The following is a 25,155-nucleotide window of genomic DNA, read 5'->3' on the forward strand; positions in this document are numbered from 1 at the left end:
AAAGGGTGATAGGGCTGATATGGATTGGTATAGAATGTAAAGAACTACAATAACACAGCAATGATATACAACAGAGGGAACAAAAGATGAGCTTTTAAATAAATATCATGAAAATTGAGAGTATTTGAAAAATTAAAATTAGATCCCTACCTTATACTATATACAAAAGTATACTCCCAATGGTTTAAAGACCCAAAAGTGAAAAACAAAACTAACATATTCTGAAGAAAAGAGGGGTGAATATCTTTATGATAGTGAGAAGGACTTTTTAAGACACAAAAAGCACAAACCATGAAGACAGTTAAGTCAATATTCAGACAAACTTTTGTATGACAAATCACAAAGTGAAAATACAAGCTATGGAGAGGAAGAAGACAGCTGCAATCTACATAAATGTCAAAGGATTGGTATCCAGAATAAAGAGCACCTCACATCAATAGGAAAAAGACAAAACAGAAAAATTGGCAAAGGATATGAATAGGTGATTCAGAGCAGGGCAAACCTAAGTGACCAATAAGCACAGGGAAGGACAGCCAACCTCGATCGCAGTCTGAGAAATACAAACTCAAAACTACCAGACACTATTGCAAACCCATTAGAATGGAGACAGTCCAACAACATCAAGCATCAAGCAAGGGCAAGAATACAGGCAACAGGGACTCTTACATATTGTTAGTGGGAGACTAAACTGACACCATACTCGCACCTTATTGAACAATTTTTTTACTACCTAAGTTACAACTGAAAATGTGAATAGTTCACATGCCAACTATTCTACTTCTAGTGGTATATCCTAGAGAAGCTTTCACGTATTTTGCAAACATATTTCAGTGCTATCTGTAATAGTGAAAAGAAAAATCTACTTCACAAGGAAAAGGCTGTCTCTATAATGCTTTATTTCCTTAAAAAGACAAAACCAAATCTGACATAAATAAAACAAAACGTTAATATTTGTTTTCCTTAGTGGTGGAAACTTGGTTCTATACTATTTCTTATGCTTATCTTAAAAAGTGTTAGTCGCTCAGTTATGTCCGACTCTTTGCAACCCCATGGAACTTAGCCAGCCAGGCTCCTCTGTTCACAGTATTTTCCAGGCAAGTATACTGGAGTGGGTTGCCATTCCCTTCTCCAGGGGAGCTTCCTGACCCAACCTAGGGACCGAACCCAGGTCTCTGGTGCTGCAGGCAGATTCTTTACCATCTGAGCCACCGGGAAAGCCCATACTTATCTTAAATGTTACATGATTTTAAATTTTTTATTTAAACATGAAACAAAGCATATAGCAAGCAACTGACCTTAACATTTATAGCATATCTTTATTCAAGTGACTTCAATTCACAAAAACATTGGTAATAATGCTATTTATAAAAAATTCTTTGCAACCTCTGTCCTGGAAATTATCCTAAATATCTTAGCCCTGTAACACTGACTCAAAATCAGAGAGTGAAAGGCAACAGAATCGACTTTTTCCTAGATCTATTATCTCATTATTTATTAACATTTAATGCCATTAACTTAAAACTCTTTGAGGTCAGCATTCTTATTCTCATTTTTCAGATAAGCAAACTGAGGCACACAGAGGTAAGTAATTTCCCTAAAGGTAAAGAATCTGCCTGCCAATGCAGGAGCTGCAAGACATGGGGGTTCAGTCCCTGGGTTGGAAAGATCCCCTGGAGTAGGAAATGGCAACCTACTCCAGTATTCTTGCTGGGATAATCCCACTGACAGAGGTGCCTGGCGGGCTGCAGTCCATGGGGCCGCAAAGATCAGACAAGACCAAGCCAACAACGAGCTAGTAGGCGGTGAAGCCGAGATTCAAACCCAGGCAGTCTGTCTCCAGGGCATGCACTTTTAATTAAGAGTCTTGGCTGCCAACTGGACAGTCAATTAGAAAAGGTTTATCAGAAACACTCAACCTCAAAGTTACAGATGAGCATTTAAAAAATGAGACTGAAAGAAAAATAGAACCAGGGTCTCCAAAGCATTTTTTATTCCTTGCCAAACATTAAACAAACAAAAAAAACTACTGTAATATTCTATTTCTTGCTTTGTAAATCAATTCTATTTTATACTGCTCATGCCTTTAAGATGAAAGTTTCTTTACAATATAACAATCAGTGCACTCTTTATTTTAATTTCTTTATTAAGGTGGATACACATTCTCATATTAACAATTCTTGTGAACAAAAGCAACCAAAATAAGGTGATAGTAAGATGTGCTTCACATAAAAACAATCATGTGGCTAAGAGGAGATCTGGCCCTGTACAACAGAAAGATTAGGAAGCAAAACGTGAATAAACCCTATATTCCAGAAGCCACCCAAATGTGTGAGCAAAGACAGTACACCCATAATATAGCTCACTTAGGTTCCTTCTTTATGATGCATAATTCCTTAATTATCCATTTGTGAAATAAGAACAAACATTAAGAAATGTGAAATCCAAATTGCATTCATTTTCACAATATCAATACTAAACTCAAGACAGCAACTTCATTGAATATAAATGTTTCAAAAGTAAAAGGCAATCTTAATTTTTTTTAATCCTATGAATAGGGTCTGCAAAAAAAAGGTAGATTATTTTACTCTACTTGCAGGAGACTAGGTCTCAGCCTGCACTGAAGGAGCATAAGCAACAAAAGACAGCCAACAAATATCACTAGGAGTAATGCCCGTACATATCAAAGTATCTAGGTGAACCATGTTTTACTTATGTAGCAAATCTACTAAATAACCAGCATATGGAAGCTTACACCTCATGAGAGAGAATTACCAAATTAACTATACATCTATTAGAAATCTCTAAGCCCCACTCCCTAAACAATTTTAGTACATCTACCAAGTACTGTAGGTCATTTAGAAAAACAGAAATAAAACATACATCAGCCTTTGTAATTAAGCATTTTTCATAACATATAAACAATGTTCAGATATAAACTGTTAATTATTTCTTTCTAAATATGATTTATGTAATCAAGACTTTCTTAAACAAAGATAGGTCTTAGGAATATGATCTGTACAAACTTACAGTAGTGTATATTCCAAAAGAGATTTTCTTCCTATTATGATATGACAATAAAACTTTTTTCTGAGTGAAGATATACGTTAAGGCTTAAGGTGTAAACACTCTGGAAGGAAAACAACTTAGTGAAGAAAATTACTGTTCATTAAAAATGTGTATCACATCTCATAATAGGCCCCTGAATTTTCAAATTCACATGTGAGAATACATTTACATCTTAAATTTCTAGGAAAGGCACAAGCTTTATGTAAAAAAGCAGCAAAATTTTAAACCCATCAATTTACTGAAAAAGCCATTACTTTTATTAGAAACAAAAAATGCTTCTCAAGGTGTTGGCAACAGGTCATAGTACAGACATTTAATTCATACAGTGTACTTCTCCCTTCAATTATATTCCAGTTGGAGGAGGAATACCTCCTTGAGAAGTAGAAGTATTTGATGGACTGTGAAAGCTGGTCTCCTTGTACACAAACCATGCATTTCCTCCCCAAAGTATCATGTTCAGAAAGCCAAAGATCTAAGAAAGAGAAAAACAAGCATGAAAATCTAGTATACTATTAAAGTTTCATACCTATCCTAGTTTTCCTATAAATAGTTAATATTTCCAGGCCATATACTATCATTTCATTTGAAGTCTGAACGATACATCAAGTGGAATAAAAATGGAAGACTCTGTATTTCAATGCCCGATTTAGATATATAATGACTTATTCCCAGTGAAATCTCTAAATCTGTAACATATCAAATCGTGACTAAAAGATATCTTATTTTTACATGTGCACTATTACCAATTAAAAAAAGGAATTAAATTTGTTTGAGAAAAGTTTAAGTAAGATCTTTTTATTACTTCATGTTTAGACCTTAGTGGTTCTAGGTGAAGAGAACAACAGGAATCCATGGTTCCTTCACTAGGAGGGGTTTTATTTTTCTCCCATCTGAATGGTTATAAACATCCTTTGTGCACCTTTTCCTACTTCCCTACTTCATCCCCCTCCTGCATTCACCTTTGCTTCCACAGCTGCAGCCACAAGAGAAAAGGAGTCTTAGAAGAAAACGTTACGTCACATCCTGTATTAATCAACCTAAAAGAAATCAACCTTCCCAGGTACAAATCTGAAAGTTGAAAGTCTCAGAGATGAAGGAACTGCAGATAGCCTATTTTCACAGTATTTAAATTAAAAAAAAAAAAAAACAAGACGAGTAGTGACCTATGAGGCAAGAGCAGGGTAAAAAGCTTGGGTACTATCATATTTGTACTGTTGCTGTTTAGTCGTTAAGTCAAGTTTCGCCACCCCATGGACTGTAGCCCGCCATGCTCCTCTGTCCATGGAATTTCCCAGGCAAGAATACTGGAGTGGGTTGCCATTTCCTCCTCCCAGGGGATCTTCCCAACCCAGGGATAGAACCTGTGTCTCCTGCACCAGCAGGTGGGCTCTTTACCAATGAGCTAGCAGGGAAGCCCCAACTGCTTTCTTCTATCTTTTTGTAGTATTTGGGTATAAAAACACTTCTGAAATTATCTCAGCTCATCGTCAATATATATGCAAAAAAAAAAGACTTTTAAAACAAAAATTTGGCCAAATTGCTTTATAAGGCAAGACCAACTTTATCCATTCATGTTTGGGAACACATGTAAGAATTAAAGATTCTAAAATTAAAAAAAATAAAAAAATAAAAATTAAAAAAAAAAGAAAAATACTTTCTTGAAAAGACATGAAACCTCCTTAAAAACAATACCCTCATTAAATAATATATCTGTATTCAGATAAAACACCAGACAAAATAATATTTAAACTTAGAGGCTAAAATTTTAGGATTATTTAAAGAACTATGACCATGTATGGATGTGAGAGTTGGACTGTGAAGAAATCTGAGAGCAGAAGAATTGATGCTTTTGAACTGTGGTGTTGGAGAAGACTCTTGAGAGTCCCTTGGACTGCAAGGAGATCCAGCCAGTCCATTCTAAAGGAGATCAGTCCTGGGTATTCACTGGAAGGACTGATGCTAAAGCTGAAACTCCAATACTCTGGCCACCTCATGCAAAGAGTTGACTCACTGGAAGACTCTGATGCTGGGAGGGATTGGGGGCAGGAAGAGAAGGGGACGGACAGAGGATGAGATGGCTGGATGGCGTCACCGACTCGATGGACATGAGTTTGAGTAAACTCCGGGAGTTGGTGATGGACAGGGAGGCCTGGCGTGCTGCAATTCATGGGGTCGCAAAGAGTCGGACATGACCGAGTGACTGAACTGAAGGAACTATGAAAGTACTATTTTCAGAGACCCAGAGCAAAGCAGAGAAAGGGCTAATGTCCATGGACAGAGGACAGTTCATGGGGTCACAAAGAGTTGGTCATGACTTAGGGACTAAACAGCAACAACAGAAGTCAGATCTGGTTCAAACCTTGGCTTTGCCAACTTAATAGCCCTGTCACTTTGAGTGATTTAACATATAAGCTGTATTCTTTCCCAGTTGTAAATGAAGATAATAACACTACTTCCCACATTCCTCTCAGAATTGACATATGTGTAATGACCTTAGCATACAGTCTTAATAAATGTTATATTAGTGCCTTTAGCAGAGAAGGCAATGGCACCTCACTCCAGTACTCTTGCCTGGAAAATCCCATGGGCGGAGGAGCCTGGTAGGCTGCAGTCCATGGGGTCGCTAAGAGTCGGACACGACTGAGTGACTTCACTTACACTTTTCACTTTCATGCATTGGGAGGTGGAAATGGCAACCCACTCCAGTGTTCCTGTTTGGAGAATCCCAGGGATGTGGGAGCCTGGTGGGCTGCCGTCTATGGGGTCTCACAGAGTCAGACACAACTGAAGTGACTTAGCAGCAGCAGCAGTGCCTTTAGGGTCAAAGCCTTGCCTAGTTAATCTTTTTTTGTTTTAATTTAATTAAAAAAATTTTTTTTTACCTAGTTAATCTTAATACAGATGTAACCACGATCTTGTCTAACCTTGTTTACAAGTAATAACTTTCTTCACAAACTTTTTTTTGCTGTTATAAAGACTATATGATAACTAGGATTCTGATAAGCTTGGTAAAGATAAAATCAATATATTCATCCAGGGATTTATTAAAACTATTGTTTTCTTAAATCACTATAAGGTTTTTATAAGTGAAATAAAGTATTTTATAAACACTGCATACTCACCACAGACACGTTTAGGGATCCCATACTAGTCACAGAGACAAACTGGCACACCACTCCTTGAAGATTACAAGGCTTAAGTTCCTGGACAATATGGGAACCGGTAGCTGATTTAATATCTGTAAGAGCTTTAGCCCAGGCTGAAGTGCTCACCAACCACAAAAAAGTCACAACAATAGTAATTACAAAGTCCTAAAGCAAAAATAAGTATGAATTAATAATGAATACTTGAAAGACATAAAATTTCAAATCCACCACCAAGGAAATGATGTTGAACTCTCAGTCCTGAGAAATGACATACTTTATAAAAAAAAGGCCACAATCAACATAACAAACACTGCTGTTTACTATTGCCAGACCAGTGCCTGAGCTACACCAGTCATCTTCTGAGGGGTTTAAGATTTTTACACGGAGAAATAAAAGTTTTATAAAGCCCTCATCACAACCTTATCTAACTAACCCTCTCCCTCTTGGGATCATATATCAGACTCTGTTATCACCAATAACTGTATACCTCCACAATCTCTGTTTTAATCATCCCTCTCAAATATCACCTCTCTTTCTAGCTCATTCTCTTTGGCATCCCAACCTCAAAAGTCCTTTGACCCCACTGAGATCTACAATCTGATCTCCATTTCCTTCAATTTAGATTCTAAGGTTCTTCATTATAATCTCTTACATATACTCTCAATTCCCTTATCCTCCCCTGCTTTCTCATACTGTTCTGGCAAACCTCTAACTTTAGTTAAATCTAACGCTCTATGATATGAATAGTGAGATGGTGAAAAGCACATATCCAGGATGACTTGTCTGTTTTTAAATACATGACTACAAAATTTTAAGAATGCTCATTATATTAAGAACAACAATAAAATCTCTCTCAAAACACCCTGTCACTACCAGTTTTCTACTAAAGTGTTTGCTACTTATTACAGTTCAAGAATAGGAGTGAATTTTTAATATTTTAGATAATTTCTTATAGAACTAATAAGAAAAAAATGTACTCTCCCTAATCTAATCTGCTGGGGAACTAGAACTCTGTTGACTATAGTACCGGCTATAAAAATCTAAGTAACACTTTTTTAAAGTATGTATTTGGATAGTATAAAGTATAAGTTTCCATATCCTTTGGTCTTCCTTTGAATTAACAAGCAAAGTGGGAACAATGTAAAATTTGTCATTTCATGGGAAATAGATGGGGAAACAGTGGAAACAGTGTCAGAATTTATTTTTGGGGCTCCAAAATCACTACAGATGGTGACTGCAGCCATGAAATTAAAAGACGCTTACTCCTTGGAAGGAAAGTTATGACCAACCTAGACAGCATATTCAAAAGCAGAGACATTACTTTGCCAACAAAGGTCCGTCTAATCAAGGCTATGGTTTTTCCAGTGGTCATGTATGGATGTGAGAGTTGGACTGTGAAGAAAGCTGAGCACTGAAGAATTGATGCTTTTGAACTGTGGTGTTGGAGAAGACTCTTGAGAGTCCCTTGGACTGCAAGGAGATCCAACCAGTCCATCCTAAAGGAGATCAGTCCTGGGTGTTTTTTGGAAGGAATGATGCTAAAGCTGAAACTCCAATACTTTGGCCACCTCATGCAAAGAGCTGACTCATTGGAAAAGACTCTGATGCTGGGAGGGATTGGGGGCAGGAGGAGAAGGGGACGGACAGAGGATGAGATGGCTGGATGGCATCACCGACTTGATGGACGTGAGTTTGGGTGAACTCCAGGAGTTGGTGATGGACAAGGAGGCCTGGCGTGCTGCAATTCATGGGGTCACAAAAAGTCGGACATGACTGAGCGACTGAACTGAACTGAACTGAAAGGTGTATTCTGAACATTCAGGTATGCTCAAGATTATGAGTTCTCACTATCCGCAGCAAAAATCTCTCCAAGCTCAGAAATGGGTTTTGGAGCTTATCACATAATTTTTTTTTTAAATAAATCTGGTTAGTTTTAAATTATTTTTGCCAATGAGCTTTTAGTCATTTATGTCAGATAAATACCAGTGATCACATATGAGATACAGAAACTGCTATATATAGCTTGTCTACCTGGTCAAGCTGGCACTGAATCAACGCCTTGCATTAGTGAACTGAAACAATGACTAATTTTACAAGCATGGTGTCACAGTATTTGCATTTAAGCTCTCCACTGCTACTGGTCCTCTTTAAAAAATGTGTATCAAAGAGAAAAGAATAGAAACATTTAAGTATTTTGCACTGTGGGAGTACACCCCTTTTCGCTGCTGTTCTCAGCTGTATATTGTGCTGTGGCAAATGTTTTCTAAGCACTTGCTAGAAAGAGCTGATGATTAGTATGAGATTATCACATGTTAAATTCTCTCTGGGCTAAAGTTCATCACTTTGACCAATAGATGTCAAATCTTAATTTTAAGGTTTCTTCCTTCCAAATTCCTAATCAAAAAAGCATAATTTTTTTTCCTGATTATGCTCTTTATGTCCAAGCTATTAATGGCTTATGAATGACATTTTTATATTTCAAAAGCAGGTCCTTTTCTGACAATGATGCATGAAGTAATCTTAGGGTGAGGTGAAGTGGGAGAAATGCGGGCCTTGGAAGACAGTCCATGTGACTCAGGACTCTAGCTAGTTCTACATGAACGATGCCACCTGGAATTAGGCAATGCACAACATGCCTGTGGCAGCCCTAGTGCTACCAGTAAGAAGGATATAACTCATAACAGCTTTAGGATTTGGGATACCCTATCTTTGTTTGGTTTCATTTTATGGTATTTCTGATCCTCCACACAGCCTAGAATCCTTAACCTCTGGCTATTTAACACAAAAATGTGTTGAATTTACTTAAAAACTAAAGTTGATTTTAAAATGTCACAACTGAAATTCTCCTAGAGATAGCTCAGTAGAGAATTGAGAACACTGATGAAAGAGCATACTGTCATTAACAAACGGTACTTAAAAAAAAATTCATGTCAAATTTGGCTATAGTTAAAAATTTAGGTATCACAAAAATTTTTTTTACATTTACATGGTTAAAGTAAAATCCAAAATTTAATTTAGAGGCTGGACTTTTACAAATAAGAAGTATCCATCATACATTGTATCAACAAAAAACCACTTACGGAACTAATTCTAGATTATGTCTCTCTAGGACCATTATTATTTCTCTATATGATCACTCTGAGGTGGAAAATTATTTTTGACTTTTCTGAATGCTACAACTAGATCAGTTTTATAGTTTTATTAGGCAGAAAAAGCCTCCTTGAAAGTAGATTTGAATGCCACTTTAAAAACTGTCATATTTTTAAGGCTTAATGAACAAAATTAGAGAAATAAAAGGTTCATTGCTTTTATAAGATTTAACTTAAAATTTGTTGGGATAATGACAAGACGGCAAGAAACATCTTCATTTAGAATTTATAAAGAACTTTAACAAAATATAAATAAGGCTTGAAAGTCCACAGAAGTTACATATTACTAACATGAAATTTCTGTTAAGTATTGCAAATTAAAATGACTGATGTCTATCTTTTGAAAGTCACTTACCAACCAAGAAATGTTTTATGAAAATATCAGGTTTGAGAATTTCTTCTCAGATACATGACATGGAGTAAATATGATGGATAAAATACTGTTTTATTACTTACTTACCATGTGCATTCTTATGATCCAGGCAGCAAAAATTAAAAATAAATAAGTAAATAAATAAAACCTGTTATTTAATAATTTGGCCTATCCTTTAAAGTAACTTCACAAATAATAAGCAGATGTGAGTAGTTACTGTTTTCTTAGGATACAAATGACCAGTATCACGAAAACATCTCTGTTGTCCCTTCAAATCAGTAATGCCAATACTGACTTCATAGTTATTCTTCAGTAGTGGAGGTCCACTTTAAAACTACAGTTTATCTCTGGGTTTGCCACCAATAATCTAAGGGAATTCTACTAACTAAATCTCAGAGATTATTTTTATTTCTAGCTCAGTAGACCCTGAGGCCAAAGAAGGTATTAGGACTTCAAATTCAAATCCTTTGTTGCCATCTTAAAGATTCAGAATTAGCTCACGAATGCCACTAATGCCAAATTCTATAATTTTTATAGAATTACCTTGGTCAGATTTTAAATTAAAGAATTTAAGAATATAGACCAGGTGTCAGGCATAAAGGGTGTATCTCTGAGAAAAGAGAAAAAACATAAACAGGGAAACAGTTATGAGACTACTAGCATTGTTAGCAATTCTTCAAATCAAACACATTAATTTCTACTTAATTTCCCTGCTATTTGCAACCTAATATGCTTTGTCATATATTCGAGTTCTTTCCAGGTTAAAAAAAGAGTTAGATACAAACGAACAAACCTCTCTCTGTATAAGGAGTACAGAGGAAGTGTTGCAAACAGGCTACAAGAATTGGGTTAAACATGACAAGAGCAAGCATAAACTCGTGGCAGAAGTCAAGCATGTTGAAACTGGTTTATGCCAAGACTTTTTTTTCCCAGTGTAAGAAAATCCATATTTAAATTCAAATATAATATATACCTACATAACTTATTTTTGTATAAAAAGAAAGTGATTACTTACAGTCATGGTAAGCTTTCGACTATCACGATACAGGTTCGTGTAACCAACATACAGCAGAAGGGCGGCAATGCAGTACAGGAAGACAAAGACTGCAAAAGTCACATAGAACTGCGCAGAAGAGGAGTAATCTCCAATAAGGACATACTTTTTCCAATCTACACCACAGACAGTTACATCTTGAGGTGTCTGAAATGATGCTTCATTCAACCTATTAAAAAGAAGGGACAAACCAATTTATGAATTACTTGGACTCTTCTAACAGAAACACATAGGCAGAATATTTAAGTAAAATATACTCCCCAAATATATTAAAACACTTTCCTTTTAAAAAAAGTGAAAAATTCAAATATTTAATTAAAATTTTCATAAGAAAAGTACATAAATCTTTTATTACCCCGATACTTGGTTTATGATACATTGAATACAGACTGAATTAAACACTTTCACACCCAGATACTATCTTCCTGTAACAAAAACTTAGCAGATTAAGAGCACTGTTACAAAATTGTTTACAATTTGAGAAATTGTATTCCATTCTAGGAGGCAGAGTCTGTGTGACTAGCACCAGGAGAATCAATTATGATGATTCACATTTTAACTCTCTTTAATTAGCTAACTCCACAAAGTCTTTAATCTTCCCTATCGATAAATCACAAGAGCACTTATCACTAAAGACGCTACTATAACAGTTCCTTATACAGGAACTTTATAAGAGAAGGACTAAGAGATGGAGAGGCAAAGACTGATTACCAAGCACTTGCTATCTGTCATATCTTTAATGTAAAGATTTTATTTAATCATCAATTTTATTTTATTTAATGTAAGATTTTATTTAATCATCAAAGGAACCTTAAATGGTTTAAATTCACTGAACAGAAAAACTGAGTCTAGAGAATTAAGTAAGTAGTCAGTAAGTGGAGAAAGATTCATACCCTCACTTAAACATAGGACAGATGGAGTAAACATTTAATGAATCCTGAGGTCAAACAGAACAAAATAGCCATAAATATTCAGAAAATAAAGTTTTATGCTGCTGAAAGAAACATAGGAACTCTTCACTTTATATAAATACATGTCTTAAAGCTATACATTACACATTAGTAACTTCAAATACATGAAAAGGTTGGATTTTTCATAAGCTGTGTTTGCTTCTACAACACGGCTTCTCAAACTAAGGTGACAGAGCAGTCTTGTTTTGAAATTTCCAATCCACTGTGGGATGACAGAATAAAAGTGTCAAGGCAATGTCATATGAAAGTTTCTGAATGCTTACTGTCATTTTCTGTATTTATTTCATCACAGTTCAGGAAAACAGACTGCAGACAGGCACTGGTCCACACACCATACTTTCAGTAGCAATGATCACTACTTACAAACGAGCATGAAATTAAAAATGTCTAACTCCCAAGATCAATAAGTTGTTGGGAAATCTTAATGAGTGAAAAGAGTTGTTAAACCACAAAAGCAAACTTACCTGAATGGATAACCAAAAGCAGCTGTAATCGTTTTATTCTCAGGTTCTTTAGCACAAGACACTAGAATTTCTGTTTTGCCCTTAAAACCTCCACAGGTAGCAAAAGCAAAGATAGAAGCAATCTATACAAAGACCAAAGAAAGAAAAGAAAGAAGCATTACTCTACCCAAACATAGGTCATTAAAATCTTAAATACAGTGACTATTAATGACTATTAAAAACTGGCTAACATTCTTTGAATTCTTATTTACAAATGAAGATGGTGAAAAATATTTTAAAATGTATCTGCAACCTCTCTGACCTCCCAGCTTCATGCACTAGTCACCAACTTAAATTATGAACACAGGCAGACCTTATTGTGTCTGTTACCTTTCTATGCACACTGCTTCTATTATATAATTTCTTCTATGACTGCTTTGGTTTGTCTCTGAAACAAAAGACCCTTCATCCCACCCCAACACCATGATACCATTATCACTCCATGACAACTAATCCTTCCTTCCTTTCTTTTCTTTCACTTGTTATTTGGCTCCATCAGCTCTTAGTCACATCACGTGGAGTCTTTCATTGCAGTGAACGGATTCTCTTGTGGCATGTGGGCTTCAGTAGTTGTGGCCTGCTGGCTTAGTTGCCCTGTGACGTGTGGGATCCTAGTTCCCTGACCAGGGTTTGAACCCTTGCCCCTACATTGCAAGGCAGATTCTTAACCACTGGATCACCAGGTGGAAGTCCCAATGCTTTCTTAATAGCAAGTCATGAGTTCAAATTTCCCAAGCTGATTCATATTTTTTAATCATAAGTATTTTTTTCAGAGTCTGCACATTACATTCGTTTAATATAAAGTTTAAGTCATGGGTTTCTCTCCATAGCCCCACACTTCTTTCTCATTTATTATTGAAGAAACTAGGCCATTTGTCTTACAGAGATTTCCATATGGTGTTGTGTGGCATAATTCCTCTATCTGTATTTTCTAAAGAGGCTAGATTAAACTCTGGTTTGTTTTCGTCACTTGTTTTGTCTTGTTTATTTGTGAGAAAGCCAATTTTTAGTTGACTCTCTTGTTATGATGTTAAGATGAATTAGTGGGTTCAGGTATTGTCAGCCTGATCTACCCTTTAATTTCTCCATTAGACTTTCCTCTAGTGGTTTCAGCAGCTACTGATGGTCATGACTTGGCTCCATTATTTTATTAGAGGTTGGGAAATGCAGCATTCTGTCATTTCTTTGTTACCTGGAATTCTGTGTAGAACTCTGTCACATAATCATTTTGGTTAACCTGAGGTATGGTTCATAGGAGGCAAACAGTATAAATGCTTGCTTCTTTATTTTTCTTTACCAATTTTTAGAATAGCAAACTAGTGTCTTAGTATCTTCCAGATGTAACAACTGGATTATTTTTAGCATTACTGTAAATTAGGTTTAATATATTTTATGTTTTCCAACTGTTTGCCTTTATTCTTTTAATGCTCAAATTGTCTTGTATTTAGCTAATGGTAGTTTCAAGTGGCCTTCCTTTTTTCCCCCCTTGACCCTTACAGTTTTTGATAGTTTACTTGTTTTCTGGACACAATATTTCAGGATAAGTTTGTACATTTCCTGCCTTAATTGTGGATTCATCCAGTGTATTATCTCCAGGGAAACTTAGTTCCTTGAATGAGAAATGATACTTACTAATCACATTCTGGAAACTGGGGATCATACTTTTAAGATAAGGAATTTTAAAAAATTGTTTTAACTTAAGATATAGTTGATTTACAATTAATTTCTGCTTTATAGCAACGTGATTCAGTTATATATATAATTTTTGCTCATATTTTCCATTACAGTTTGTCACAGAATATTGATTTTGTTACCTGTGCTGTATGATAGAACCTTGTTTACTCATTCTATGTGTAATAGTTTGCAACTACCAACTCCAGACTCCCTTTCCTCCCTCAGCAAATGCAAGTCTGTTCTCTTTGAGTCTGTTTCTGTTTCACAGGTAGGCTCATTTGTGTCATATTTTAGAGTCCACATATAAATTATATCATATGATATTTGTCTCTGTCTGACTTACTTCACTCAGTATGACAATCTTTAGATCTATCCATGTTACTGTTAATGGCATCTCATTCTTTTTTATGGCTGAGTAGTGTTCCACTGTATGTTTATACCATGTCTTCTTTATCCATTCATCTGTTGATGGATATTTAGGTTGTTTCCATGTCTTGGCTATTATGAATAGTGCTGCTGTGAAGACAAGGGTGTATGCATCTTTTTGAATTATAGTTTTATCCAGATATATGCCCAGGAATGAGACTGCTGGATCATACAGCAACTCTAGTTTTTATTTATTGGGAAACCTCCATACTGTTTTCCATAATGGCTGTACCAATTTATATTCCTACTAACAGTGTAAGAAGGTTCCCTTTTTTTCTACACCCTCTCCAGCATTTGTTATTTGTAGACTTAGGTAAAGAAATTTTCATAATGAGAAAAGAAGCTGGCCATGTTAGCCGTGCTAGCAGAAAGGAAGAATTCAAAGCAAGGCAAAGCAAGTGTGAGGTCCTTAGAAATAGTTTAGGATATTGAAGGGAAACTGTATTCCATGCTGTGAGGGGAAGATGAGAATCCAGATTGTCATAATGTGAGAAACACTTTGTGTCATTATTTTGTACTCTTAACAAGAAAAGTAATGTCCATTAAAAAAGAAAAGAAGCACAAAGAAGTTAGTAACTTCCCAAGGTTACATAGCTAATAACTGCTAAGTCAAGATTCAAACCTGGGCAGTCTGGCTTCAGAGCTTGTTTTTAACCAGGATTTTATACTGCGTTCACCCTACCAAGCATCAGTTTTCCAAAATGTTAAGAAAAAAAAAAAAAAAGGAAAAAGGCAGTAGTCATAGTATTTACTGCATAGTTATTGTGAAGGTTGAACTTAAGACTCAATATAGTATTTAGCATATGGTAGCACATGCTGAGGAGAAGGCAATGGCACTCCACTCCAGTACTCTTGCCTGGAAAATCCCATGGATGGAGGGGCCTGGTAGGGTTCAGTCCATGAGGTCACGAAGAGTCAGACATATCTGAGCTACTTCACTTCACTTTCATGCACTGGAGAAGGAAATGGCAACCCACTCCAGTATTCTTGCCTGGAGAATCCCAGGGACAGAGGAGCACAGTTGGCTACCGTCTATAGCGTCGCACAGAGTCAGACACGACTGAGGCGACTTAGCAGCAGCAGCAGCTGCAACCTCTCAACAGATGTGATTTTATTTTCCTGAGTATAATATAGAAATTAGTATAACAGCCCATATAACAACACATTTGTTCCTATTACAGTGTACCTATTAAATATTAGTATGAAATCCAAAGGAAGTCTTATCTATTAGTATCAAAATCAAAAGGGGATAAATTGAAAACCGAGGGTAACTATAAAGTAAAGAAACTATAAGCAGAAATGTTATTTCATGAGCTTATAAGGCCTCACTTGTGGCTATTTCCAGGTCTCAGAAAGTAGTTGGAGATTTGTTTTACTTATCATACATATGCTTAAAGAAATGTACCGATGCTTTCTCAAATGCTATTCCAACAGGGAAAAACCTGAAAGCATTCTAAATATTGACAGGGAGTCAAATAAACTGTAATTCATTCCCGAAAGAGAACAGTACGCAGTCATTAAAATGATGGGCAATATCTAATGATAGAGAAAAAGGTTCATTACATATAAAGTTTGTTTAAACAATGCATTGTGCATGAGTCTATTATCTGTGCACATACACAACGAAAACTAAAAAGAATATGCATCAAAATTTTAAGTGGTCACCTCTGAAAAGAAGACAAAAGATAATTTCGTTTTCTTTTTGTATCTCATGAATTTTCTACAAAACAAACAAACAAAAACCCAAGATATAGTGTAGTAACCAAGAGCTCAATCCTTCAGCAAATGTTGACGGCTCTATTTATGAAATATATTCAGAACTTGGTTAACTTTTCCCACCATCATCACAACATCCTCATCTAAGCCACTATTACTTCTTGCCTGAATTATATGCTAACAGTCTTCTAAGCTGATCCTCTTACTTCAGTCTCTGCCTCTTCTTCAATCTATTTTCCACATCAGCCAGGGCCATCTTTTAAAAATGTGAGGCAGAAAACTTTATCATCTGCTCAAAACTCTCCACTGGCTTCTGAGTTCTCTACAAATACAACGTTTATATAATGGTCTACAAGATCCTTTCCTCCTTTAATACTTCCGATCTCATGTAGCTACTTTTTCCCCTGCCAAACCTCTTTACACAAATGTTCTCCCGGTTATTCTTTAAAGACATGGAATAAACTCCTTCAGAACCTGTGTACTGACTACTTCCTCTGCTTGGAACACATGGTTAGCTTCCTACTCCACAGCTCCCTGTTCCAATGTGACCTTATCAGAAAAGCCTTTTCCTAACCACACTATGTTAAAAAAAAACAGTGCCTGTCCCACTCCACGCAATCAGTTCTATTTGTACCGATCTATTTTTCCTCCATTGTAATGAACAGTGCCTGACAGCACTTCATTATTTGTTTGTCCATTTTTCTCTACAATGTAAACTCAAAGAGAGCAGGCACTGTTTTGCTCAAGGTTACACACATCTAGCAAACAGATGCAATTCAGTGCAAGTCCTATACTGTTGAACACTGACATAATGCCTCCCATGGATTAATCCAGGGCCTTGAATCAGGCCACCCATAATCAGGATCATAACTATCCATGGAATGTTTTTTCCATGAAGAAAGATATATGAAAAGGAATTTAGTTGTATATATGAAGAGTCTGGTATAATGTCCATACATAGTTTGGTATCTTTAGTTAAGAGTTAAAAAGTTAAGAAAGAAGAATATACAGTGAGAACACAAGGCCAGGAAATGAGTCCTAGGGATATATCCATATTTTGAATTAGAAAAAAGAAACAGGACACACACAACTGAATCAACAGAATAAAGAGGCCAGAAGCAGACTTGTGTATAGAGACAAACTGTATCTAACAGAACTGGCTTTATAGGGCACTAAGGAAAGGAGAATGGTGGTTTTAAAGAAACATCCACAAACTCCTTGATACTCTTCCCCTCAGAAGGTAGAGATTAATCCCCACCTACCCCACTGAAATGTGGAGAGAACAGTGACTTGCTTCTAGTGAACAGAATACGGTAGAAGGAATGAGATGTCCTTTCTGAGATTAGGTAATAAAGAGACTGTAGTTTTTGTCTTCATTTCTCACTCCCTTGAATCATCTGCTTTGGGGTACACTACAAACTATTAGAAAGTATTTGCAAAAATGTTACAAATGATTAGTATTTACTAGCATATAGATCTAGGACAGACTCTTGCTCATGCATACCACATGACAAGCATTAAGAATGTTCACAGTAATACTGTTTATAATATCAGAATATGGGGAGAGGGGAAGCAACAAGAAAGCAGACAAACTATATTGGTATACAGTACTTATGGCAGAAAGCGAAGAGGAACTAAAAAGCCTCTTGATGAAAGTCAAAGAGGAGAGTGAAAAAGTTGGCTTAAACCTCAACATTCAGAAAACGAAGATCATGGCATCTGGTCTCATCCCTTCATGGGAAATAGATGGGGAAACAGTGGAAACAGTGTCAGAATTTATTTTGGGGGGCTCCAAAATCACTGCAGATGGTGATTGCAGCCATGAAATTAAAAGACACTTGCTCCTTGGAAGGAAAGTTATGACCAAACTAGATAGCATATTAAAAAGCAGAGACATTTACTTTGCCAACAAAGGTCTGTCTAGTCAAGGCTATGGTTTTTCCAGTGGTCATGTATGGATGTGAGAGTTGGACTGTGAAGAAAGCTAAGCGCAAAAGAATTGATGCTTTTGAACTGTGGTGTTGGAGAAGACTCTTGAGAGTCCCTTGGACTGCAAGGAGATCCAACCAGTCCATCCTAAAGGAGACCAGTCCTGGGTGTTCACTGGAAGGACTGATGCTAAAGCTGAAACTCCAATACTTTGGCCACCTCATGCAAAGAGTTGACTCATTGGAAAAGACCCTGATGCTGGGAGGGACTGGGGGCAGGAGAAGGGGACGACAGAGGATGAGATGGCTGGATGGCATCACCAACTCGATGCACGTGAGTTTGGGTGAACTCCAGGAGTTGGTGATGGACAAGGAAGCCTGGCGTGCTGTGATTCATGGGGTCGCAAAGAGTTGGACATGAATGAGCAAGTAACACTTGTGTACATCACTCCTGCCACTATCTTTGTTCAGGCCCTCACCATTTTTCCCTTGGACTAACCCAACAGACTCTTCACTTTTAAACTCATTCTTAATGCCATCCATCTTTTACTGTGGGCTCTAGAGCTGCAGTCTCCATTAAGGTGCCATAAGCCACATGTGGCTACTGAGCACTTTAAAAATGGCTAGCCTGACCTGAGATGGTTGTACGTGTAAAATATACCATGCTTTATGAAGAGTCAGTACGAAAAAAAGAATGCAAAATATCTCATCAAAAACTTTACAGTGATTACTTGTTGAAACAATAATATTTTGGATATATTGGGTTAAACAAAATGTATTATTAAAACTAACCTCCCGTTTCTTACTTTTTTAGTGTGGCTAGTGGAATGCTTAAAGGTACTCTATGGCTGGCATCTGTAGTCTGCACTGTGTTTCTATGGCACAGAGCTGTTTAGAGTGACGTCATGCTGATACAAAATAAAAATCTGGTCATGTCATTCCCATGGTTGAGATTTCATGGCTGAGAAAACATAAAGCCCGAAGTTCTTAATTTGGCATAAGAGGCAAGGCTGAGAGGCACAGCCTCAACATTATCTTTCTAGATTTATACACTGTACTCCGTGCGAGGGCCTATACAATTCTGTCATATTGCGCTGTATACTTACTGTTCCTGAAACACACCAAGTATTTATGTCTTGAATGTATGTTTTTTTTTTTCTGCCAGGATTTCCCCCTCCGTCCCCACCCTGCATCTCTAACAAGCTCATCCGTTAAGGCCCTGTCCGATTCCTTGTGGTGGAAATATTCTGACTACTAGGCTGCCAGACTTGAGCTCATTACTTCTGTTATAGGCATTTGTGTGTATCTTGCTTATTAAAAAAAAAAAAACCCTAAATAATAAAAACTAGTTTGCCACTTAAGACAAAAATTAGTAGATAAATGGCACACTGTACCACAGCTTATTGCTTTTAAGATTATTGCCTTTACCCCTCCCTTGGCAGACTGTCGTATCTTTGCATTCTTGGGTTTTCAGTGCTTACCTAGAAGAAGGCCTGACATACACCAAATGCTCACTAAATAACTGCTTAACTAAAGGGAAAAAAAATAATAATGTACAAATAAAACAATATTTCAAGTCTTACATATTCATCATTTCAAGTTTGTCATTTTGTTATGAAGATAAATAAATATCATGTTTGTCATTTTGGTCTTTATTTTATGGGAAAAAAGGGATGAGGCACACACTTTTTACTAAATGAAGTACAAACAATCTGAGGGTAAGCTATCCAACCATCTCACCTTTCCCTGTATTGTACTAGTACTTTGATTTCAATTAGAACTTATATTCTGGCAGCCCACGGGTGAAACCTGGCCTGAAAACAGATTTATGGTCTTCCCAGTATTCATGAAAAATGTGAATCTGTTGTGAGTATTATCAGCGTGCTGCACATGAAAATTTGGATTTCCCACATGGGAATGGGGAAACAAAGTTATGGCAACATCAGACCTATATTCCCGTAAAGTGACAGTCCCATAGAAATGAGTGACAGATGACACTTAAGAAATGGTATATGCTTTCCAGATTGCTGTCACTTTCTATCATCTATCCACCCCTCAGAATGCACGTTAGTTACCAGTAATCAATGAATTATATTATTCTTTCTTCTTCCAAAGAGCTTGTTATACTCATTTACTTTATGAGGGGTTCCAATATGCATTTCAGTTTGTACTTCTAGTCTAAAATGAGCTGTGGTGGTATGCTGATTTACACTTCCTTGCCACTTATGAAACTAATCCCACCCCCCGCCCCCACTCTATCCCATTAAGAATGACTGAAACCGCTGACATAAAATTGCACTTGTAGGGTAATGACTAAGAATCCAGGCCCAGGAAGAGAGCAAGCTTCCATTCAGGTCAAAAGGTCCCATATTCGCGATGGCAGTCTAGAGTTCCACTCACCTCTCTGGCCCACTGGACCCACATTAGAGACACAACAGATGCTCACTGACTTAGATATTTGTAACTCACACATACTTTAGACTGGCCCTCCAGAGTATTACTCTCGAAAGTAGACTGGAGTACTCAATTTAAATGGTGTACAAGAAGAAAATGTGTCTATTTATATCTACTCTTAGACTTAAACAAGGAAGTAACGCCTCATTAAATTTAATATACTGCTGAAACCCATGTTGGGCCTTATGTCAGAGAGTCAGCTGCTGGGACAGTATGTGGGGTATCCTGAAAGTAAGGGAGTCCCATAACATAGGACAGACAGTGATACCATCACCTATTCTTCTACTTCAGAGTTCATGTATCATAATGTGAGTGTTCATGGCAAGTTGACTTCATAGAATAAACTATTTACTTTTAACCAAACTAACCTTCACAAAATGGACTGGTGGCTTAAAAATGTCTTCACAGAAACTACTCAGTAACAATACAAAAACTCATGTCCAAGAGCATTAATACTCTTTGTGAATTGGATTCACCAGCCATATGACCAGGTTAAAAAAAGATTCTACTTAATCAGAAAAAGTTGGGAGAAAAAAATTATTAGACAAATATCTGAAATAAGGGTTTTTAAAAATCTGAATGAAATTTAATGAGAGTATATAATATGCCTTAAGATAACGACATAGTAAAACATGCATCTGGGGCTTTGTCTATAAAATCTTATACTGATAGTCAGCCAGAGTCCCAGTTCCAGCTCCTACTCCCAGACACTGCACAGCTCACAGAAGATCCTACTGGCAAACATTGGTACTCATCTAATTTACAGATATCTTTTACATGTTTTTAGTTGCACGGTCCTCTGCTATTTCGTTTCATGACTGAGCTGTTCAGGAAAATTATATAACTGAAATCTTCAGAAATAGACCTAAAAGTATACTGTAAATGAAGGTCTATGTCCAAAATCAATGCATGCTGTTTTACTAAATCAGATGACCATTCAGTATTTTAGATGAACTATCATAGCATGTCTGCTTTTACAGTCAGTCAGATTAGATGCCTAGAGCCAAGGTACTGATATTGCTAAGCCAAGGTCTGAATCATTTATTAAAGATATAAAAAACATTTTGTTACTAATGTTAATATTTCAGTTTATTTCCACTGTGCACTGAGCAGTAAAGTCAGTTTCAAAGTGCTTCAATTTCACTTTTCTATTATTTCCATCTGTTTGAAAAGTACAATCACAGAAAGTTCTAAGTAGCCTGCTACTAATGCTAAGTCACTTCAGTCGTGTCCAACTCTGTGCGACCCCATAGACGGCAGCTCACCAGGCTCCCCCGTCCTTGGGATTCTCCAGGCAAGAACACTGGAGTGGGTTGCCATTGCCTTCTCCAATGCGTGAAAGTGAAAGTGAAGTCACTCAGTCCTGTCTGACTCTTAGCGACCCCATGGACTGCAGACTACCAGGCTCCTCCGTCCATGGGATTTTCCAGGCAAGAGTACCGGAGGGGGTGCCATTGCCTTCTCCAAAATAGCCTGCTAGTAGTTTCCATAAACCGTAAGAATTTGAACCATGAGAAGTAAACCTAAGTTCCTACTGAAAGAAATAGCTAGGTGTTTTTTGCTAACTCTTAATTATTACACGTTGAAAACATATCTATGTCACCTTTATTCTTAGACAATTTTTTAGCTGAGTATGGAACTAGAAATCTCTGAGGAACCAAAATATACCTATTTTAAAATCATGTCAGACTGTTCTATTATTTTTATGTCTTTTGAAGTGAATCAGCATTCCAACTCTTGATCTGGATGGCTGTCTTGAAATGAGTCTGTCACTTCACAGAAAACTAAGTATCTGTTCAGTTCAGTTCAGTCGCTCAGTCGAGTCCGACTCTTTGCGACCCCATGAGGCATGCCCAGGGAAGCACGCCAGGCCTCCTTGTCCATCACCAACTCCCAGAGTTCACTCAGACTCACGTCCATCGAGTCGGTGATGCCATCCAGCCATCTCATCTTCTGTCGTCCCCTTCTCCTCCTGCCCCCAATCCCTCCCAGCATCAGAGTCTTTTCCAATGAGTCAACTCTTCGCATGAGGTGGCCAAAGGACTGGAGCTTCAGCTTCAGTATCATTCCCTCCAAAGAACACCCAGGGCTGATCTCCTTCAGAATGGACTGGTTGGATCTCCTTTAAGTCCAAGGGACTCTCAAGAGTCTTCTCCAACACCACAGTTCAAAAGCATCAATTCTTCGGCACTCAGCTTTCTTCACAGCCAACTCTCACATCCATACATGACCACAGGAAAAACCATAGCCTTGACTAGATGGACCTTTGTTGGCAAAGTAATGTCTCTGCTTTTCAATATGCTATCTAGGTTGGTCATAACTTTTCCTCCAACGGGTAAGTGTCTTTTAATTTCATGGCTGCAATCACCATCTGCAGTGATTTTGGAGCCCCCCAAAATAAAGTCTGACCCTGTTTCCACTGTTTTCCCATCTATTTCCCATGAAGTGATGGGACCAGATGCCATGATCTTCGTTTTCTGAATGTTGAGCTTTAAGCCAACTTTTTCACTCTCCTCTTTCACTTTCATCAAGAGGCTTTTCAGTTCCTCTTCACTTTCTGTCATAAGGGTGGTGTCATCTGCATATCTGAGGTTATTGATATTTCTCCTGGCAATCTTGATTCCAGCTTGTGCTTCCTCCAGCCCAGCATTTCTCATGATGTACTCTGCATATAAGTTAAATAACCAGGGTGACAATATACAGCCTTGACGTACTCTGATATAATCTGAGCTTTTAAGTGAACTAGTTTCTTCATGTGTTTCAGGACATTTGATGCAGGCTCAACTTGAGTATGTTATTTCCCCATTTTCCATCTTGGTCTAGTGGTTTTATAAGTAATTTCCCTACCCAGTAGTTTTATAATCATTTCTAATTCCCTACTTTGCAAACACTGTATCTATATTTTGGGACCCTAAACTACTAACATAGGAGAATATTCAATTTATCACAAATCCAGACCTTAGGCAGGCAGACTGATTAAAGTCTTTGTTAGTATATTAAGTACTCGACTCCATGGAAGTCATAAATCCAAAAAATAGGTTGAAGCTTTTTCTCAGATTTATTTCCCAGATCCAAGAATAGTCCTTCTCCCACCCATATTTCTGTTCCACTGCTGGTCCCCAAAGATGTTTACCCTGTATTAGAAAAGCAATTCTCAGTGTGTGTGGTCTGTGGATCCCAAGGAGTACCAAAGACTCTTTCAAGGGGTCTGTGAGGTCAAAAATATTTTCACAATATTATTACATCATTTGCTTTGTACACTGTGTTGGCATTTGCGCTGATCCAACACAAAAGCACTGATGGGTAAAACTGCTAGGCTTCAGTAAGAATCAGCAAAAGCATCAAACTGTCAGTTCATTGCCATGCACTTGCAGTTAATGAAAAAAGCCAGTTTTACTTGTGTCTTTGATGAAACAGAAAAATTATTACTTTTATTAAATCCTGACTCTTGTGTCTTCTTAAAATTCTGTGGGATGAAACAAGATGTGCAAATGCTTTTACTACTGAAAAGACAAGCTAAGGACTGCGAGTAAATATTTGCAAACAATGCAACTGACAAGGGTTTAATTTTCAAAATATACGAACGGCTCACATAACTCCATAACAAAAAGTAACCTAATCAAAAATGGGCAGAAGACCTAAATAGACATTTCTCCAAAGAAGACATACAGATGGCCAACAGGTACCTGATAAGATGTTCAGCTTCGCTAATTATCAGGGAACTGCAAATAATGTAGTATCACCTCACACCAATCAGAATGGCAGCCATCAAAAAGTCTACAAATAATAAATGCTGGAGAGAATGTGGAGAAAAGGCAATCCTCTCATATTATTGGTGGGAATGTAAACTGGTGCAGTCACAGAAAACAGCATGGAGGTTCTTAAAAAAAACTAAAAACAGAGTTGCCATTGATCTGGCAATCCCACTCCTGAGTATATACCTGGAGAAAACTCGAATTTGAAAATGCTCCAATGCTCGTAGCAGCACCATTTACATAGCCAAGATATGAAAGCAACTTAAATGTTCATTGACTGATGAATGGATAAAGAAGATGTAGTCTATAAATAGAATGGAAAGCTACTCAGCCATAAGAGAGAATGAAATAATGCATATAATGCCATTTGCAGCAACTTGGATAGACTAGAGATCATCAGACTAAATGAAGTAAGTCAGAAAGAGAAAGACAAATATCATAAGATCACCTAAATGTGGAATCTAAAAGTATGATACAAATAAACACAAAAAACAGAAAGAGACTCACAGACATAAGAAACAAACTTATAGTTACCAAAGAAGAGGCAGGGAGAAATAAATTAGGAGTTTGGGATCAGCAGATACACACTACTATAGAAAACATAAACATAAGGTCCTACTGTTTAGCACGGAGAACTATAATACACTGTAATAAACTATAATGGAAATGAAAAAGAATATATGTATGTATAACTGAATCACTTTGCTGTACACCAGAAACTAAAACAACAATTTAAATTAACTATAGTACTTTAATAACAAATGAACAAACAAAAATCACTTTTACTGCATACCGAAATACAATGGTTGTCTCCAGGGAGAACATTTAAGCAACTGAGTTGTTCCCTGAAATAGTCACTTTTTTCGTTGAATACGAGTTTTACTTGAAAGAATGAGTAATAGACATAATATAGTTATTCAGACTCAGATATCTGTCAGAT

General features: G+C 37.0%; 1 protein-coding gene across 2 annotated transcripts in view; it reads right to left on the bottom strand.

Annotated features, from left to right (window-relative positions):
• Positions 1 to 1,976: 1,976 nt before the first annotated feature.
• The window catches only part of SYPL1 (synaptophysin like 1), a 30,528-nt gene continuing 7,349 nt past the window's right edge, over positions 1,977 to 25,155 (bottom strand). The window contains exons 2-5 of one of the 2 annotated variants that reach the window (XM_052638551.1): positions 12,224 to 12,345; positions 10,750 to 10,957; positions 6,189 to 6,377; positions 1,977 to 3,538 (exon numbers count right to left, since the gene is read on the bottom strand). In XM_052638551.1, the coding sequence (XP_052494511.1) occupies positions 3,410 to 3,538; positions 6,189 to 6,377; positions 10,750 to 10,957; positions 12,224 to 12,345 (648 nt within the window). In that variant the 3' untranslated portion in view covers positions 1,977 to 3,409. Of the gene's footprint in view, positions 3,539 to 6,188; positions 6,378 to 9,821; positions 9,832 to 10,749; positions 10,958 to 12,223; positions 12,346 to 25,155 lie in introns of those variants that run through there. The other variant, XM_052638552.1, reaches the window with a different exon arrangement.

Source organism: Budorcas taxicolor, chromosome 4 (assembly GCF_023091745.1).
Source record: "Budorcas taxicolor isolate Tak-1 chromosome 4, Takin1.1, whole genome shotgun sequence".
Taxonomy (NCBI): domain Eukaryota; kingdom Metazoa; phylum Chordata; class Mammalia; order Artiodactyla; family Bovidae; genus Budorcas; species Budorcas taxicolor.